Here is a 14,858-nt window from a genome sequence, read left to right as displayed (position 1 = left end):
AAATATCCTTTGGAAAATGGTTAAATGTATTTGTGGTATCTCCACTTTATACTATATCCACAGTTATAGAATATTATATTGATTTTTCATTGTGTATTCTACTTTGTAAACTGAAATAAACCCAAATGTAAAGGAAGTGGCCAGAGTAATCACTTGCCTTTGACCTTTCTCTAGCTATACCAAACGGTTTTGGTACCAGTCCACTGACTCCTTCAGCTAGGATATCAGCACTGAACATCGTGGGGGATCTCTTACGGAAAGTAGGGGTAAGCATTTCGTTATTTATCACTAGGTGTTTCAGCTGCCAAGGTACTGAATTGTTTCTTACCTTGAAGTGAGGGTGAGGTAAAGGCTATTAAGCTTAGAAGCAAGAGCATCCATTGACTACCTGAGACTGGTTCAGATAAACACCTCTGCTCAGCCTTTCCAGTGCCTCTGCAGAAGGTTGCTTTATTGAACTCCCAAGTCCCTGCTGGGCCTTCGTCATGCTCGCCCTGGCTGTCTCTAAAGCATTGACTCCTCCTGCGTTCTCTGAAGGCCTGCTGTATGTCTTATCCCTCCCTCTAATCCTGTTCTGTGCTTTGCCTGCTGTCCTCCTGGTCATCGCCCAGCTTTCTCTTCAGAGGACTCTTGCCTTGGCTCATGGCATGACTTTCCTGCTCTTGGTCACCACCTCCCTGCTGCCTGGCCATCTCCATTCCAGTCCCATCTCCTTGGCTCTCACGTTGTGTTCCAGAGCATTTCGGCTTTTGGAATATTAAACTTGGATTTCTACTTAGTTTTTTACATTGTATAATATCTACTCTGACCTTATTGAGAGTAGTACTTTGTTGTAATTTTTTTTTTTTTAAAGTCATCTCTTGCTTTCACTTGGTTCCTACTTACCTATGATCCATGGGTCACTTTCTCTGTCACTGTGAACTCCTGGTCTCTCTGGTCATAGGGGAGACCTGCAGGTTGGATTAGTTGAGCAACTGGACTTCTTTCCTGCATCAAGATCATTGGAAACATTTATGTAACCTGGTAGATTTTTAAGCCACTATAAAGTTAGAATTTCTAGCATTAGTCAGTTTCCTGGTTCCCTCAGTGACTTATTTCTGTGATCAATAATCTACTCCTGAAACTTCCCATTCTCCACTACCCTTTCACTTATTTGTGTGTGTGTGTGTGTAGCTTCAAAGAAAGCAGAAATTACATTCTACTTTATATAAAGAAATGGGAGGCCAGGATATGAGATGCTATGTTTACCTTTTCTGGCTCGTAAAATTATTTTCTGACCATCAATAACTTTGCATTTTAAAGTTGCTGTAACAAGTCATGTGCACACATCATTCATATAGCACATAGAATAATCTTCTTGCACTCCTACCGTAACCTTTTTTTTTAAACCTGTTTGTTGTAAAAATTGTGTTGTAATAGTTTAACCTATTTGTTATAACCTATAATGAAATAGTAGTGCTTTTTAGAACTAATAGTAGAACCCATAGTGAAATAGTATGCTTGCTTTTCAGTGTCTTATCAACTTTAAGAAAAAAGATGAATTTAACTTCTAATTTTTAAATTTTTCTTGGTTATTTTTCTAACTTTATTTAAAGTCTGTCCCTTCTTGAACTCTCCTACTAGTAGTGCTGAAAATTAGTCAACAGCACCTACAATATTATGCCCACCTGTGTGTTATTTCCTGCAGAATCATAGAGGAGGAGCTAGGCTCTCGGGACATTTTACTTACAGTACTCAACAGATGTTTCAGGCGTTTTGTTCTTTACCTGTTATTTTACTCAGAAGCATATTATTAATAGATTTTTTCCTGTGTGTCATAGCTGACATGTATGCCTTTTTAACATTTTTTAAAATTGGCCATCTTTTTATTATTTTCACTGCAAAACAATTTTTACCAAATCACAATAAAATAAAAAGAAAAAAGCTCTTGGAATCCTGTCATTTCAACAGATTAAACCATTTTTATTTTTAAAACTTGCACTCAGCCTTTGTATCCATATATAACTTGTGTATCAATGGATAGTTTTCTTCATGGTTCTTAGCATTTCTGATTACTTTTTTTCCCTCTCACTGTGGAGAGAAGAAACACACCCTTCCTTTGCTGTGTGTTGTATCTTCCGGCTTATTCACACTGTTTGCTGAGTGCTCTGATGTGCTTCTAGGGTGGCAGCACGCTGTCATCCTCGAATTTCTCTTCATTATACTTGTAGGTTAGTTCTGGCTATTTATTCCTGGATCTCTGTTGTCATCTTTCTTTTGTTCTCTGTTTTGCTTTAATACCTTAAGTAATTTATTCATAAGTGGTGCATTAAAGTTGAACTCGGAGTCCTGGTGTTATTTACCCATTCAGCAGACAGTTTGTCTTTTAAGGTGTCATTAGAATTTCTGCCATTCTCCACCAGCCCCTGTGTACTTTTATGACTGTTTCATCTCCTATTTCTTTGCCCTATTTTGCCACTGACTTCACCTGGAAGCCCTGTCCCCCTCTGACATCCTCCTCCACTGAGAAATCAAGGCTATCTATTTACGCTTTGTTTTCTTCACTTCCCTTCTTTTAGTATTCTCCTCTTATTACCTGTGTTCTTCCTTTTTGTCTCGGTGAAGGTATCACATTCCTGCTTATGGCTAATTTTGTCCCTCTGTGCTTTGCAACTCATTGCCTTGTCATCTTTATATCTCCTTTATCTTCAGCCTTTTACTATATGTTTTGATATTTATATGCAGTATTTATGTATACCATATTATGTTATATATATATATATATATATATATATATATATCAGTTCAGTTCCTCTGCGGTGTCCAACTCTTTGCAACTACATGGACTGCAGCATGCCAGGCTTCCCTGTCCATCACCAACTCCCGGAGCTTGCTCAAACTCATGTTCATTGAGTTGGTGATGCCATCCAGCCATCTCATCCTCTGTCGTCCCCTTCTCCTGCCTTCAATCTTTCCCAGTGTCCGGGTCTTTTCCAGTGAATCAGTTCTTTGCATCATGTGGCCAAAGTATTGGAGCTTCACCTGTCATTGTTTCCACTGTTTCCCTATCTATTTGCCATGAAGTGATGGGCCCAGATGCCATGATCTTAGTTTTTTAAATGTTGAGTTTTAAGTCAGCTTTTTCACTCTCCTCTTTCACTTTCATCAAGAGGCTCTTTAGTTCCCCTTCGCTTTCTGCCATAAGGGTGTTGTCATCTGGGTATCTGAGGTTATTGATATTTCTCCCAACAATGATGATTCCAGCTTGTGCTTCATCCCGCCCGGCATTTCGCATGATGTACCCTGCATACAAGTTAAATAAACAGGGTGACAATATACAGCCTTGATGTAGTTCTTTCCCAATTTGGAACCAGTCTGCTGTTCCATGTCTGGTTCTGTTACTTCTTGACCTGCATACAGATTTCTCAGGAGGTAGGTAAGGTGATCTGGTATTCCCATCTCTTTAAGAATTCTTCACAGTTTGTTGTGATTCACACAGTCAAAGGCTTTGGTGTAGTCAATAAAGCAGTAGATGTTTTTCTGGAACTCTCTTGCTTTTTCTGTGATCCAGTGGATGTTGGCACTTTGATCTTTGTTTCCTCTGTGTAATGCATGATATGTGCTGGATGAAGCACAAGCTGGAATCAAAATTGCCAGGAGAAGTATCAGTAACCTCAGATATGCAGAAAGTGAAGAAGAACTAAAGAGTCTCTTGATGAAAGTGAAAGAGGAGAGTGAAAAAGCTGGCTGGAAACAGTGATTGACTTTTTTGGGGGGCTCCAAAATCAGTGCAGATGGTGACTGCAGCCATGAAAGTAAAAGATGCTTACTACTTAGAAGGAAAGTTATGGCCAACCTAGATAGCATAGTAAAAAGCAGAGAGATTACTTTGTCAACAAAGGTCCGTCTAGTCAAGACTATGGTTTTTCCAGTAGTCATGTATGGATGTGAGAGTTGGACTATAAAGAAAGCTGAGCACAGAAGAATTGATGCTTTTGAACTGTGGTGTTGGAGAACACTCTTGAGGTTCCCTTGAACTGCAAGGAGATCCAGCCAGTCCATCCTAAAGGAAATCAGTCCTGAATGAATATTCATTGGAAGGACTGATGGCTGAGTCTGAAGCTCCAATACTTTGGCCACCTGATGCAAAGAACTGACTCATTGAAAAAGACCCCGATGCTGGGAAATATTGAAGGTGGGAGAAGGGGACGACAGAGGATGAGATGGTGGGATGGCGTCACCGACTCAATGGACATGAGTTTGAGTAAACTCCGGGAATTGGTGATGGACAGGGAGGCCTGGCGTGCTGCAGTTCATGGGGTCGAAAAGAGTCGGACACGACTGAGTGACTGAAGTGAACTGAACTGAATGCATAATATATAAATGTTAGATATAAAGTGTGTATATCTAACATTTATATATTACGCATTACACAGTTTTTTAACCTTAAAAGCAAAAATAAAAGCAGCTATTCTTTCCTTCTACCCTGTGTCTCTCTTTAACTTTCAGGTTGTCTCTTTCCTTTCCAGCCAAGCTCTTGAAAGCTCGTCTCCATAAATTGTTAGTATTTGTGATAGCAAACTGGCTCCCCAGCTAGCCTCATCTGGACTCTTGTTTCCTGCTCACTCTACTCACATTGCTCATTGATGATCTCAGTGCCGTCAAATCCAGAGAAGGCTGCTCTGTCCTCGTTTTACTTGAGACGTTCGACACTGACTTTCTTTGAAACGCCTTCTCTCCTCTGCTCTTCTGATGCTGTGTCGTGTGTGCCTCGCATCTTCCTGCCCATGCCTCTTTGTCATCTTGTTGGGTCTTCATCTGCCTGCCCTTTCAGTATGGACTTCACTCAGAGTTCTGACCTTAATTTTCTGATTATCTCCTTCACAGCCATGACTTCATCTCCTGCTTGGTGTGGATATTGTCTTAAATCTGATTTCTAGGCCATTGTTTTTGAGTACCTGACCCAGTACTTGTATTAGGTTGTCTCACTGATGCCTGGGATACAACTTGTACCTATTATATGATAGATCCTCACTTAATATCTGAGAGTGCCGAATCCTAACCACTAGACAACCAGGGACTCACTTAATATCTGAATGAATGTTTTGAATATCGGAAATTAATGGCTCTCAATTTTTACTGTATGTGTCTGTTTAATAAGATGCCGAAAAAATGCTTATTTAGAGCTTATCCAACCTCTTTTCCTTCTTTTGTTGTTATTTTACTGAGTCATGATGCTATTGTTTTAGGAAAGGAGAAGAGATGGAAGTTTCAGTCTGTTTTTGTTGCTGTTTCTTAATAGCTTTTTTTGAAATTATGGGAGGAGGGTTCTCAGAATGAAATATGTTAGCTGCGAATTTAGTTTACCAGTGCATTCCAAAATCCCTTAGTGTCAAGGATAATAGGATTGGAATGTTTTTTGCCCTTTTTTTTCCCCTCGTGGATTATAATCCCCTTCCTTCTCTCTCTCTCTCTTTTTTTGCAAGGAGAGGGGTTTGATTTGGCAAAGTGTTTGTGGGAAGGGGGAGTTGGTGATACTTGTGTGTGATGGAAATTGATGAGAAAGTTCTCTTCATGTCATGTGTCGGCTTGTAGAGGTTGGCACTGGCCAGGTGTTGTGGTGACAGGTGCTAAGCAGGCACTCAGTTTAGAGGTAAATGCTAAAGGGCTGGTGTCATTTTCAAATGAATTATTTAATTATAGGCAGAGGGTGTAGATGTTTTACAGTGTGCTCTCAGAAGCAGAATAGAATTTAGCTTCACATGAGGCATTGTAAATGCACTTACCCATTCTGATAAACTGGAAATTAACATGAAGCCCTAAAGAGAGAATTGGCTACTTAAAAAAGTTCTCAATTGATGTTTTTGTATTTTTTGTAATGCTTGCTTCCAAAACATATGCACAAACATTATGCACACACCCAACCAGCCAATTAACAGTCCAGAGGTCAGAGGGAAGAAGAGTGGATTAGGGCCAAGGGACCTGGGATCCATCTCTGTCTACTGTGCCACGTTTCTCTTAGTTGTAAGGTGAGGATTATATCTTTATCCCTCAATAATACCAAGAGGGATAAATATTCTGAGTTCATTAGAAAGGGAGCCAGTGTGAATATCCCCTCTTCCTACTAGAAAGGTGATTGATAATGGCTTAAATAGCCACCATTACCAACTGTGAGAATAAAGTTTGAGTCTTGAAATAGAAATGGTTTGAAATGCAGATTTTTATGTACCGCTACTATTTTGACAACCTAATCATTCCTTCTTCCTTTTTAGGCTTTAGAATCCAAATTAGCAGCTTGCAGGAATTTTGCAAAGGACCAAGCATCACGAAAATCCTATATTTCAGGGAATGTTAACTGTGGGGTGATGAATAGCAATGGCACGAAGTTCTCTCGATCAGGGCACACGTCTTTCTTCGACAAAGGGTAAGTTTTGGAAACTCTAAATGTTAATTTTTGGGTTAGTGAAGTTGCGTATTATTAAGTTAGTTTATTGAACTTTGAAAAGATAAACTCAGTTTGATAAATCTACCTGAATGAAGTGTTATCATTCAGATCTTAGGGGATGTGAAGTCTGTTATTGTCTTCTAGTCCCCATGGAGTCTGTTGCCCTGGGAACCCTGACTCTGAAGCTTCTATCCTGGGAAGCAGACTCTTGAAAGGCAGCCACGGATTAAAGATGAATGTGATATGGTCCTTGTGTTTGCTCAAGGTGATTGCAGAATGGTAGACTCTTGGCAAATATTTGCTAAGAGTAGAAGAGAACACGGTGATCACGTTATGTGTGAACTCTTCAACAAACCTTCTGTCTGAGGATTTTAGAAAAATATAAGACCACTGGATCCAAGTACAGTTTAGGACATAAAAAGTTTTGTAGGATGTGAAGATATTTTTTGGGGAATTGAGAATTAAAAAGTTGTCATAAGATTAAAGCAGCAATACATTATTAATACAAAAAAATTTTTGGTGCAGAATATATAAAGTAAAAATATATGTCATCTGTTTTCACACTATTTTCGCATCTTTACAGTTATTCATGCATTCATCTATATAGTTAAGCACGTAAAATCATCTTTTGCATCTGCTCTGCTTTTAAAAACTTACGAGATACCTTAAATACTGCTCGCAGCATGCCTGTGGTGACTGATACTGCCAGTAGCTTTCTGTGTCAGTACATGTTGTTCTACTACAATTAAAGGGAAAAAAAACAAACCCACAAAACACTGCATGGTTATACTGTTGTATGGGTGTGCCTTAGTCTAGGTAACTGGTTAGAGCCTGTGGTCTTGAATGTTGACCTTGTGACTTAAGGTGGCTGACAGTGGAATTAGCAGCTGAGGCACCAGTGGTCTGTCTTTGCTTTGAGTTAGAGGGGCCACAGGTCCTTGTTCTGTGAAAGCAATATAGAAATCTTCATAGTTTCTTAAAGGAACTTATATTTTCTGCTTTCCTCAGTGACAATGGTACATTTGTAGAGAACCTGATTTTTTTTAAAGTTTATTTTATATTGGACTATAGCCGATTAACAATGTTGTGATAGTTTTAGGTGGACAGCAAAGGGACTGCACCAAACATATACAGAGGTCCATTCTCCCCCAGTGGAGGACCTGATTTGATAAGTAGTCCACTCTAAAAAGCTTTTTGTTGTTCATCCTTGTGAAGTGGAGTATTCTGGTCTCTCTCTCTCCCTCAAGAATTCTACCTCAAAGTATGTGTATTTCATTAGGGAGCACATTCTCAATATATAAATCAGGGCTTTCTTTACACACATTTCATTAAAAGCCCATTCTATAATGTCAACACATATATAAATCAGAACTTTATTTTAACCATTGGGGCTCCCCAGTAGTGGTAGGAATAAAATTAATATTCCTTAGGTTTAGAAGTTTCAGGCAACCTTGAGGAGTGCCATTTTTATACTATAATGGTAAGTGTGAAATTAGAAGGTAGATATATTTACATTAGAGGTGGCATTTCCCCAGAACAATACAGGGAAAGCTTAAGGAAGTCCTCATGAGTGTTGGAAATAGTGCCTAATGGTTTTTCCTGGAGCTTATAACTACTTCGTCTGTCAGTTATTCGTCTGTCAGAAATATTTCTTAATGGGCCTTGGGTCCCTTGTGATGTGAGAACAGGCAAAACTGTAAATAGATTGGTCCGGCAGATGCCTTTGCAAAAAAATAGTCCTTAGAACAGTCATGACGAAGGAGGCATAATATCATCAGTTCAGGCTCACCATTCTGTCTTCTTACCAGGGCAGCAATTGCGCAGAGAGGAACCCTGTCTAGGCAGATGGCAGAGGATTCAGGGTCACCTGAAACCAGGAGGGCCCTGGGCACTGTGACAGAGCCCCTGTCCCCTGAGGAGATCCTAGGTGTAGGATAGGCTTTATGTCTTGAACTGAACCTGGAAATATGCTTCTTCATAGAAATAGTTACAGGTGATGATTAGGATTGTGGAGGACCTGATTAAATAGTACAGAGTTTTAATTTTATTCTTTCTATTAAGAGTAAATATTTTTTGTGGACTGGCCTTTTCTTAAATGTTGAGTTTGTATGGTAAACAGATGGCACACGCACACTCAAATATGAACCTGTTGTTGCCCGAGTTGTGTGTATCTAGTTGCCGTCTTCCTGAGGATAACTCTTGGGTGGGTTTTTGCAGTGTTCTTACTTCCTTGATGCTTTGCTTTGATTCTGGCTTCCTTTTGGCTGGCCTGGCTTTTTACCTCTGGCCTTCCTTCCTGCTGACCTAGCGACTAGATAATAACCATGATGGCTTATACCTGTTGCAAAAGGAAGGGGTAAATATCCCCACTCCCAGCTCCATTATTGCATCTGACTGGTTGAAAGAAAAAGTGCCAGTTCTGGTAAAAGCGTAGCTTGTAGTTTCAACTTGAGAAGAAGCTTCCATTGGAGGAAAAGCCTTTGGCTCCGGAAGTTGCCTGGCATGCCTTTCACTCCTAAGGAGTCTGTGGCACTGTTAACTGTAGTTTTCCTGACGCTCCTAGGAGCCCACAGAAGCATTGTTTGGGAGAGTTGGTTTGCATGAGTGTGCAAGTATATGAGTGTACGTGTATACACTGTGCCCTCCTGCCTCCCACAGAATCCTCAGATGGGTGAGTCTTGACCACATAAACATAAAGCCGCCTTGTTATATATTGCTTTATGGGTTCTGAAAATATTGTGTAAGTTCTGCTTAGTGGAGGGCTTCTTGGAGTCAGGATTTTGTCTAGTCTGTGTTCATGTCACCAGTTCCTAAAATGTGGGTCGCTGGGCCTGTTTCTCCCTGTGTTGCTCTGCTTCTTCCAACCTGTACCAGCTGTTCACATCACTCATCCATAAAGACACTAGTTCACAGGTAGCACAGCTACTTGAGTTCCCCCAAAATGTTCATTTTCCTCCGTAGATTTTATTTCGTTTCTTATGCCCTAATTTTGTAAGCTAGCATGATTTCTTTCAGGCTGTGTGTAGGCAAGCGTAGACTAATTTTAGGGCATAATGTGAAAATAGTATTGTATTACTATTTAATGTTTTTTCCTTCTTTTATTAGGCAAGAAAAAGTCATATTTCCCACGTTGTTCATGGGTAACTGAATTTCTTTGCTGTGCTCTTTCATTCTTAATCATGGTGTGTGGTGGAAGATGCATACACATTAACAGACCGGGTTTACTAACTGCATGGTGCTGACTCTGCTTTAACCAGCTTCCAGCCCATGAGTGAGCGAACGTTCAAGTTCTTGTTTGGTTTGACTGTGTAGATTATTATTAGTTCAGCTGTGCAAACAAAAACAAGTGAATGGTAGTGGTCTTGGGGCGGTTGTCAATGGGCTGATGTACTCCTGTACAGGGTGCTGTAGAGAGGATGCCAGCAGTCTGGGGTGGGGGTCAGGGTCACTGCCAGGCTCTGGGACCACATTTGACTGCCTCCATGGGCCTGGGGTGCTTCCTGTTACCCCGTGTCTTCTGTTTTCTCAGCACTGGTGATAGTGGATTCTTGCTGTGTGGGGCCTCTCCTCTGTGCTCATGCTTATGTTCCCCAGGACAGTGGAGTGGTAGCTGGAGACACGTGTGTAAAATTTGCCTTCCTTTTGAGGAACGTATGTTTCAGTCTGCAGAGCCTGGGCTGAGGACTGGAGCTGCGCTGGGCTTCCATTTCTCCTAACTGGATGGACGGGTCTGGAGTGTGCCTGTCTGCTCTCCTGAACTAGCTGTAGCTCCTCTGCTCCTTGTCTTTCCTGCCCTCTCAGGTGAACTGTCCTTGCTCTGGCAGATTTAGTCCCCGGGCTTTATCTATATTGTGTTAATTTTATTGTCCTCCCAACTAGCTACTAAACCCTTCTTTCAGTTCTTTTGTTGCCATTTACATCTGACCTTCATTCCTTGTCCTAGCTGGATTTTCTATTTTTCAGACTCTTAAACTAGAGTCTTAAACTCTTCAACTTGTGGTAAGATCATGAAATTTCATAGCTTCTGGAACTCTTTTTACGTAGATCATTCCCAGATCTGTATCTCCATCCTTGGCCGTTCTTTCTCTTTCGGTCTTATGTTGTCCACTGGGACATTTCCCTTCGGCTTTTTTGCTGCTCCCTGAGACCAAATGTGGTGAGTATGGAGGTGTTTCTTCTCTCAGAAACCTTTCCTCATTGCATACTTTGCACTTCCCTCAAGGGACTTCAGACTGAGAATTCTCCCTTTGAGTTCAGCTTCCTTCCGGTCTTTTACTTACTACTTCTTGATGCAGAGAGGTCCTAGGGAGGACCCTGCTGGATTGTTGTTCTCTCTTCCATCCAACTTTCAAAGTCAGAATACTTCCAGCCACACAGAGAAGCTACTTACTTAGTTTCTTGGTTTCTTTTCATATTTTGGATATGTATATTTTTCCAATTAGAGCTGACCTGCATAGGGAGCACCAAGTTGGTTGCTCTTGGAGCTTCTCAGACGTCCTTGGGTGGGAGGAGGCTGGGAAAGGATGCTGGACTGGGTATGTGGAGGCAGGTTGTGGGCCCAGGTCCCCAGTGACAGGCTCATGGGGTGAACTTGGTGAACAGTGGACCTTCTGCTTTTATTTCCTTGGCAGTATAACAGTGGGGATGAACTTGACATTCCTTAAAGGTCCATTGCACTTGAAAATGCAGAAATCTCAGTTCTAAATCTACATGTGGAGCCATCCTCAAATTTGTTGCTTTTGCCTGCCCTGTGGAACAGAGAGGTCAGGTTCTTCTCGACACCCAGCAATGCTTCCTTCTGCCAAGTTCTGGGGGTTGTCTCTAGCCCTGCCTGCTGCTGTGCTCTGACGGGCTGGGAAAATCTGATGGTCAGTGTTCAGGGCTGAAGCTCTTTGTGGGGCTGCCTAGTTCTCCCTGAGGTTCTAGGAGAGGCAGGCTCGGGGACCAGGCAGACAAATGGCTGCTTCTGCGAGCGCAATAATGGCATGTAGAGTCTCTGTCCTCATAAAAGAGGCACAGGCATTTAGTCTTGGGAGGATGGAGAGGGATGATTTCAATTTCAAATGTGATGAAGCTCAGAGATCAGACCTCCCCAGCCCAAAGAGATAAGAGAAAATTCTGAGTGTGTGTTGCTGAGGTGGGGAGAGAGAACTCTTGTCAGAGCCCCTCCCATTGCTCTTGGCCTGTGTGGGAAGCTTGATTTCCAGCTCGAAATCTACACTCAGGTTAGTTTCTTCAGAGTAGTCAAGGGTCATTAGTCCAATCTCTTTTCATGCCTGTTTCTCCATGAGATTATCCTCACCTCCACAGTGTATGAAACCGTCATCTTCGTGGAGAATGTGTGTCTGTGTTTTGTTTTGTTTACGAGAATCTCCGTCCATGAGTCTATACTCAACTCCCTGGGCCCCTCAGATGAGTAGACCTGTGTGGACAGTGGTGGGCACGTGTGGGGCAGTCCGGCCCCTTGCTGTTGGCTACATCTCCCAGGCTGTGAATGAGACCCATTTCCCTAGGAAGTTTTTCAGTACGGAAGGGCTGCAATGGCTTCCTGAGAGGGGTTCCAGGCCTTGCACTCACTCCCTCACTCCTTCCTGTGGCTGCACTGCCGGGGGGTGGGGCAGGGTCCTGGCTGCGGGCACTTGTGTGGGCGGGGCTGGTGTCTCCTGAGCCTGCAGAGAAGCCTCCCCATCTGGCTTGCTTGCTGAACCATCTAAAAAAGTTATTTTTCTCCCCCTTAAGATATTCATGTACATTGTAGGAGATTTGGAAAACAAAGTACAAAGTAGTAGATAAAATTTACCTACAACTCAGAGGGAAGAAAAGTAACTACTGTTAAATTTTCCTTTTATGATATATGTGAGTGTGTGTGTATGTGTGTGCATCCTCAAACATTCTAGATTTAGCTCTGTGGATAGCAGTGTCTAGCTATATAAGGGGTTATAGCCCAGAATGTATGCTGTTAATTTTTTTCTTCATATTGTTGAGCATATCCAGTTTGGTAACCTGCTGCTTTTTACACCTAGCATTAATTGCATTCGGAATATTTTTCATGCTGTTAAGGACTCTGAAATGTATTTTTAAGGGCCGTGTAATATTTCACTGTTTGGTTGTACCCTTTTTAGCTGGTTCCCTACTGGTAGACATTTAACCTGCTCTGTTGGGAAGTGAGTCAGGGCTGTGGCCACCATGGCCAGTGTGATAAGGTTGCCAAGAAGAGAGTCATCCCATTGCTGTGGGGCTGCGGGGTGCTCGACACCACTTTCTCCTTTGGGCCATCAGGATTCTCCTTGGGGCCAGGAAGAGGAATAGCTGAAGAGAGCAGATTAATTATGCTGTGTGTCGAGTGATTTTAAATGACAGTCTCTTTCTCTTCCCCTCCCCTTCTCTGCTCTGGTCACCCCCGCAGGGCAGTAAACGGCTTTGACCCGGCTCCTCCTCCTCCTGGTCTGGGCTCCTCGCGCCCGTCATCAGCACCGGGTATGCTGCCGCTCAGTGTGTGAGTGCCCGGCCTCCAGGTGGGGGCTCCTGCCCCGCTCCAAGCACCAGGACACCCACGCCTCACCCCTCGGTGCCTGGGCCCAGCTTGTGCCCCTCCGCCTGCCTCCCCACGGCTGGCAGAGGGCAGACTGCATGCAGTGGCGGCTGCTGGGCCCGGTCTGGCCCCAGGACTCTGCGCGATATCAATACTGGCTATTTTCTCTTCTCGCCGTAGTGCCGTTGGTTTCACATGATTGCACTTTTGTGGGTCACAAGGTGATACATGCGTGTATTACTCGGTCACTGGATGCAGAAGTACCCATTCATCATAGCATCTCCTAGCCCCGCCCTGCTGTACTGATAGGATTTAGTTGTGTTTAGGACATTGCAGATCTTCTAGAAGTTCTTCCCCAAATCAGGTCAACTTGTGGTCTCCTCCTGAGCTCCCAGCCAAGCGCCTCCAGTGCTGATGATCATGTGTCCCCCTCCCCGCCCTGGGTTGAGCCTGTGGCTGGCGAAGAGTCCACTGAATTAGGGAGCATTTTCTGCACCTTCTGGTTTTACTTTCTCAGTTACCATTCCGTAGACTTGCCTCCCCGAGCAGCCAAAGGCCCAGCTGAGATAGCAGGAGCTTTGGGGCCTGGGTGCTCTCAGGGCTGGGCCCTGCCGTCTCCTCCTCCACTGCCTCAAACTTGGGGGAGGGGGTGGCGGCTGCCCCCTCGGCAGCTCTCTGGTCCTTCAGTGAAATAACATCTTCAGAGTGCTTTTGTTTGGTCTCCAGAGGGCCTGTCCCATTGTGTCAGGAAGGGTTGCGTGGCCTGATTCCAGGGGCCGGCCGGCGCCAGCTCCAGGGGGCAAACTGACCATAAGTGGTCCTCCCTGTGCATCCTTTGATTACTCTCATGCTGCATTTACTGTTTACATTTGTTTTATTGTACATAGGTTTGTAAACATTATTGCCTAAGATATTTGTATATAACTTGGGCTTTGTAGCTTTTATTTATTCAGAACTCATACGGCATGTTAAAGACTTACGATGGTGTCCTACTCCGGGCAGCTGTATAGAGTCATCATGTGGTTAAAAAAAATACTTCCCTTCGAAAAAATCTTTTAATGTGGAAACAATAAATTTCACAGAAAAAAATAAAAGGATTGAGGTTGCTTTATTGGGTTTCTGCCATCCTGCGAGAGAAGAGCCGGAGTGGCAAAGCCAGGTTCCAAGTTCACTTCCATTCTGACACGGGACACAGGATGGGCAGCAGCCATGGAACTGGGTATAGAAAATTCTGCTGGCCTTGGGATGTGTCTAATGTGTTGAGTGGATGTCTTCATGCTGATTTTTATCATTTTTTTTAAATTGAAATTTTTTTATCTTTTTTTTTAAATTGAAATATGGTCCAATTTTACTCAAATTTCAGGTATACAGTATTGTGGTTCACAGTTTTTAAAGGTTATATTCCATTAATAGTTACTGTAGAATACAGACTATATTCCTTGTGTTGTACAATACGTCCTTGTGGCTAATTTATTCCTCAGGATGACTCTGGGTTCTGGTTTCTGCTCTTAGCTGTGATTTCCGGGAGCAGCCTGAGAATGGCCTCAGCCCCGTGCGGACCTCTGGGAGGAAGGGCCTGGACTTTGAAGGAGACGACTTGCTAAGTCCTGGAGTAACTGCAGTGGGTCCAGGAGACTGGCCCTCTTGTTGGGCTGCCTTTCACACAGCTGGTATTCTGGGATCAGAGGTTACTTGGGTCTGGGCTTCTCTCCTCATCCCTTGATGGAATTTGAGGAACAAGTAAACTCGGGGGGTCTGTATGACTGTGTCAGATTCTGAGCTCTGTTTATAGCAAAGAGCATAAACAGAATAGTTTTTGTCATTTTTAAACTATATGTAAGTGAAAACTAAGTGATTCCAGTTTCTAAGTGAATAAACATTGAGGTGTAGGATACATTAAAA

General features: G+C 42.8%; 1 protein-coding gene across 3 annotated transcripts in view; it reads left to right on the top strand.

Moving 5' to 3' along the window:
* NDEL1 (nudE neurodevelopment protein 1 like 1) overlaps positions 1 to 14,858 on the top strand; it is a 45,987-nt gene extending 31,129 nt beyond the window's left edge. For 2 of the 3 annotated variants that reach the window (XM_065908737.1, XM_065908736.1), the window contains exons 7-9: positions 175 to 266; positions 6,252 to 6,403; positions 12,831 to 14,858. In XM_065908737.1, coding sequence (XP_065764809.1) covers positions 175 to 266; positions 6,252 to 6,403; positions 12,831 to 12,924 — 338 coding nt within the window. In that variant the 3' untranslated portion in view covers positions 12,925 to 14,858. Of the gene's footprint in view, positions 1 to 174; positions 267 to 6,251; positions 6,404 to 9,529; positions 9,565 to 12,830 lie in introns of all 3 variants that reach the window. The other variant, XM_065908738.1, reaches the window with a different exon arrangement.

This window comes from Muntiacus reevesi, chromosome 18, assembly GCF_963930625.1.
Source record: "Muntiacus reevesi chromosome 18, mMunRee1.1, whole genome shotgun sequence".
Classification (NCBI taxonomy): domain Eukaryota; kingdom Metazoa; phylum Chordata; class Mammalia; order Artiodactyla; family Cervidae; genus Muntiacus; species Muntiacus reevesi.
Note: the sequence above shows the minus strand (reverse complement) of the source record. Positions and strands in the feature narration are given on the sequence as shown.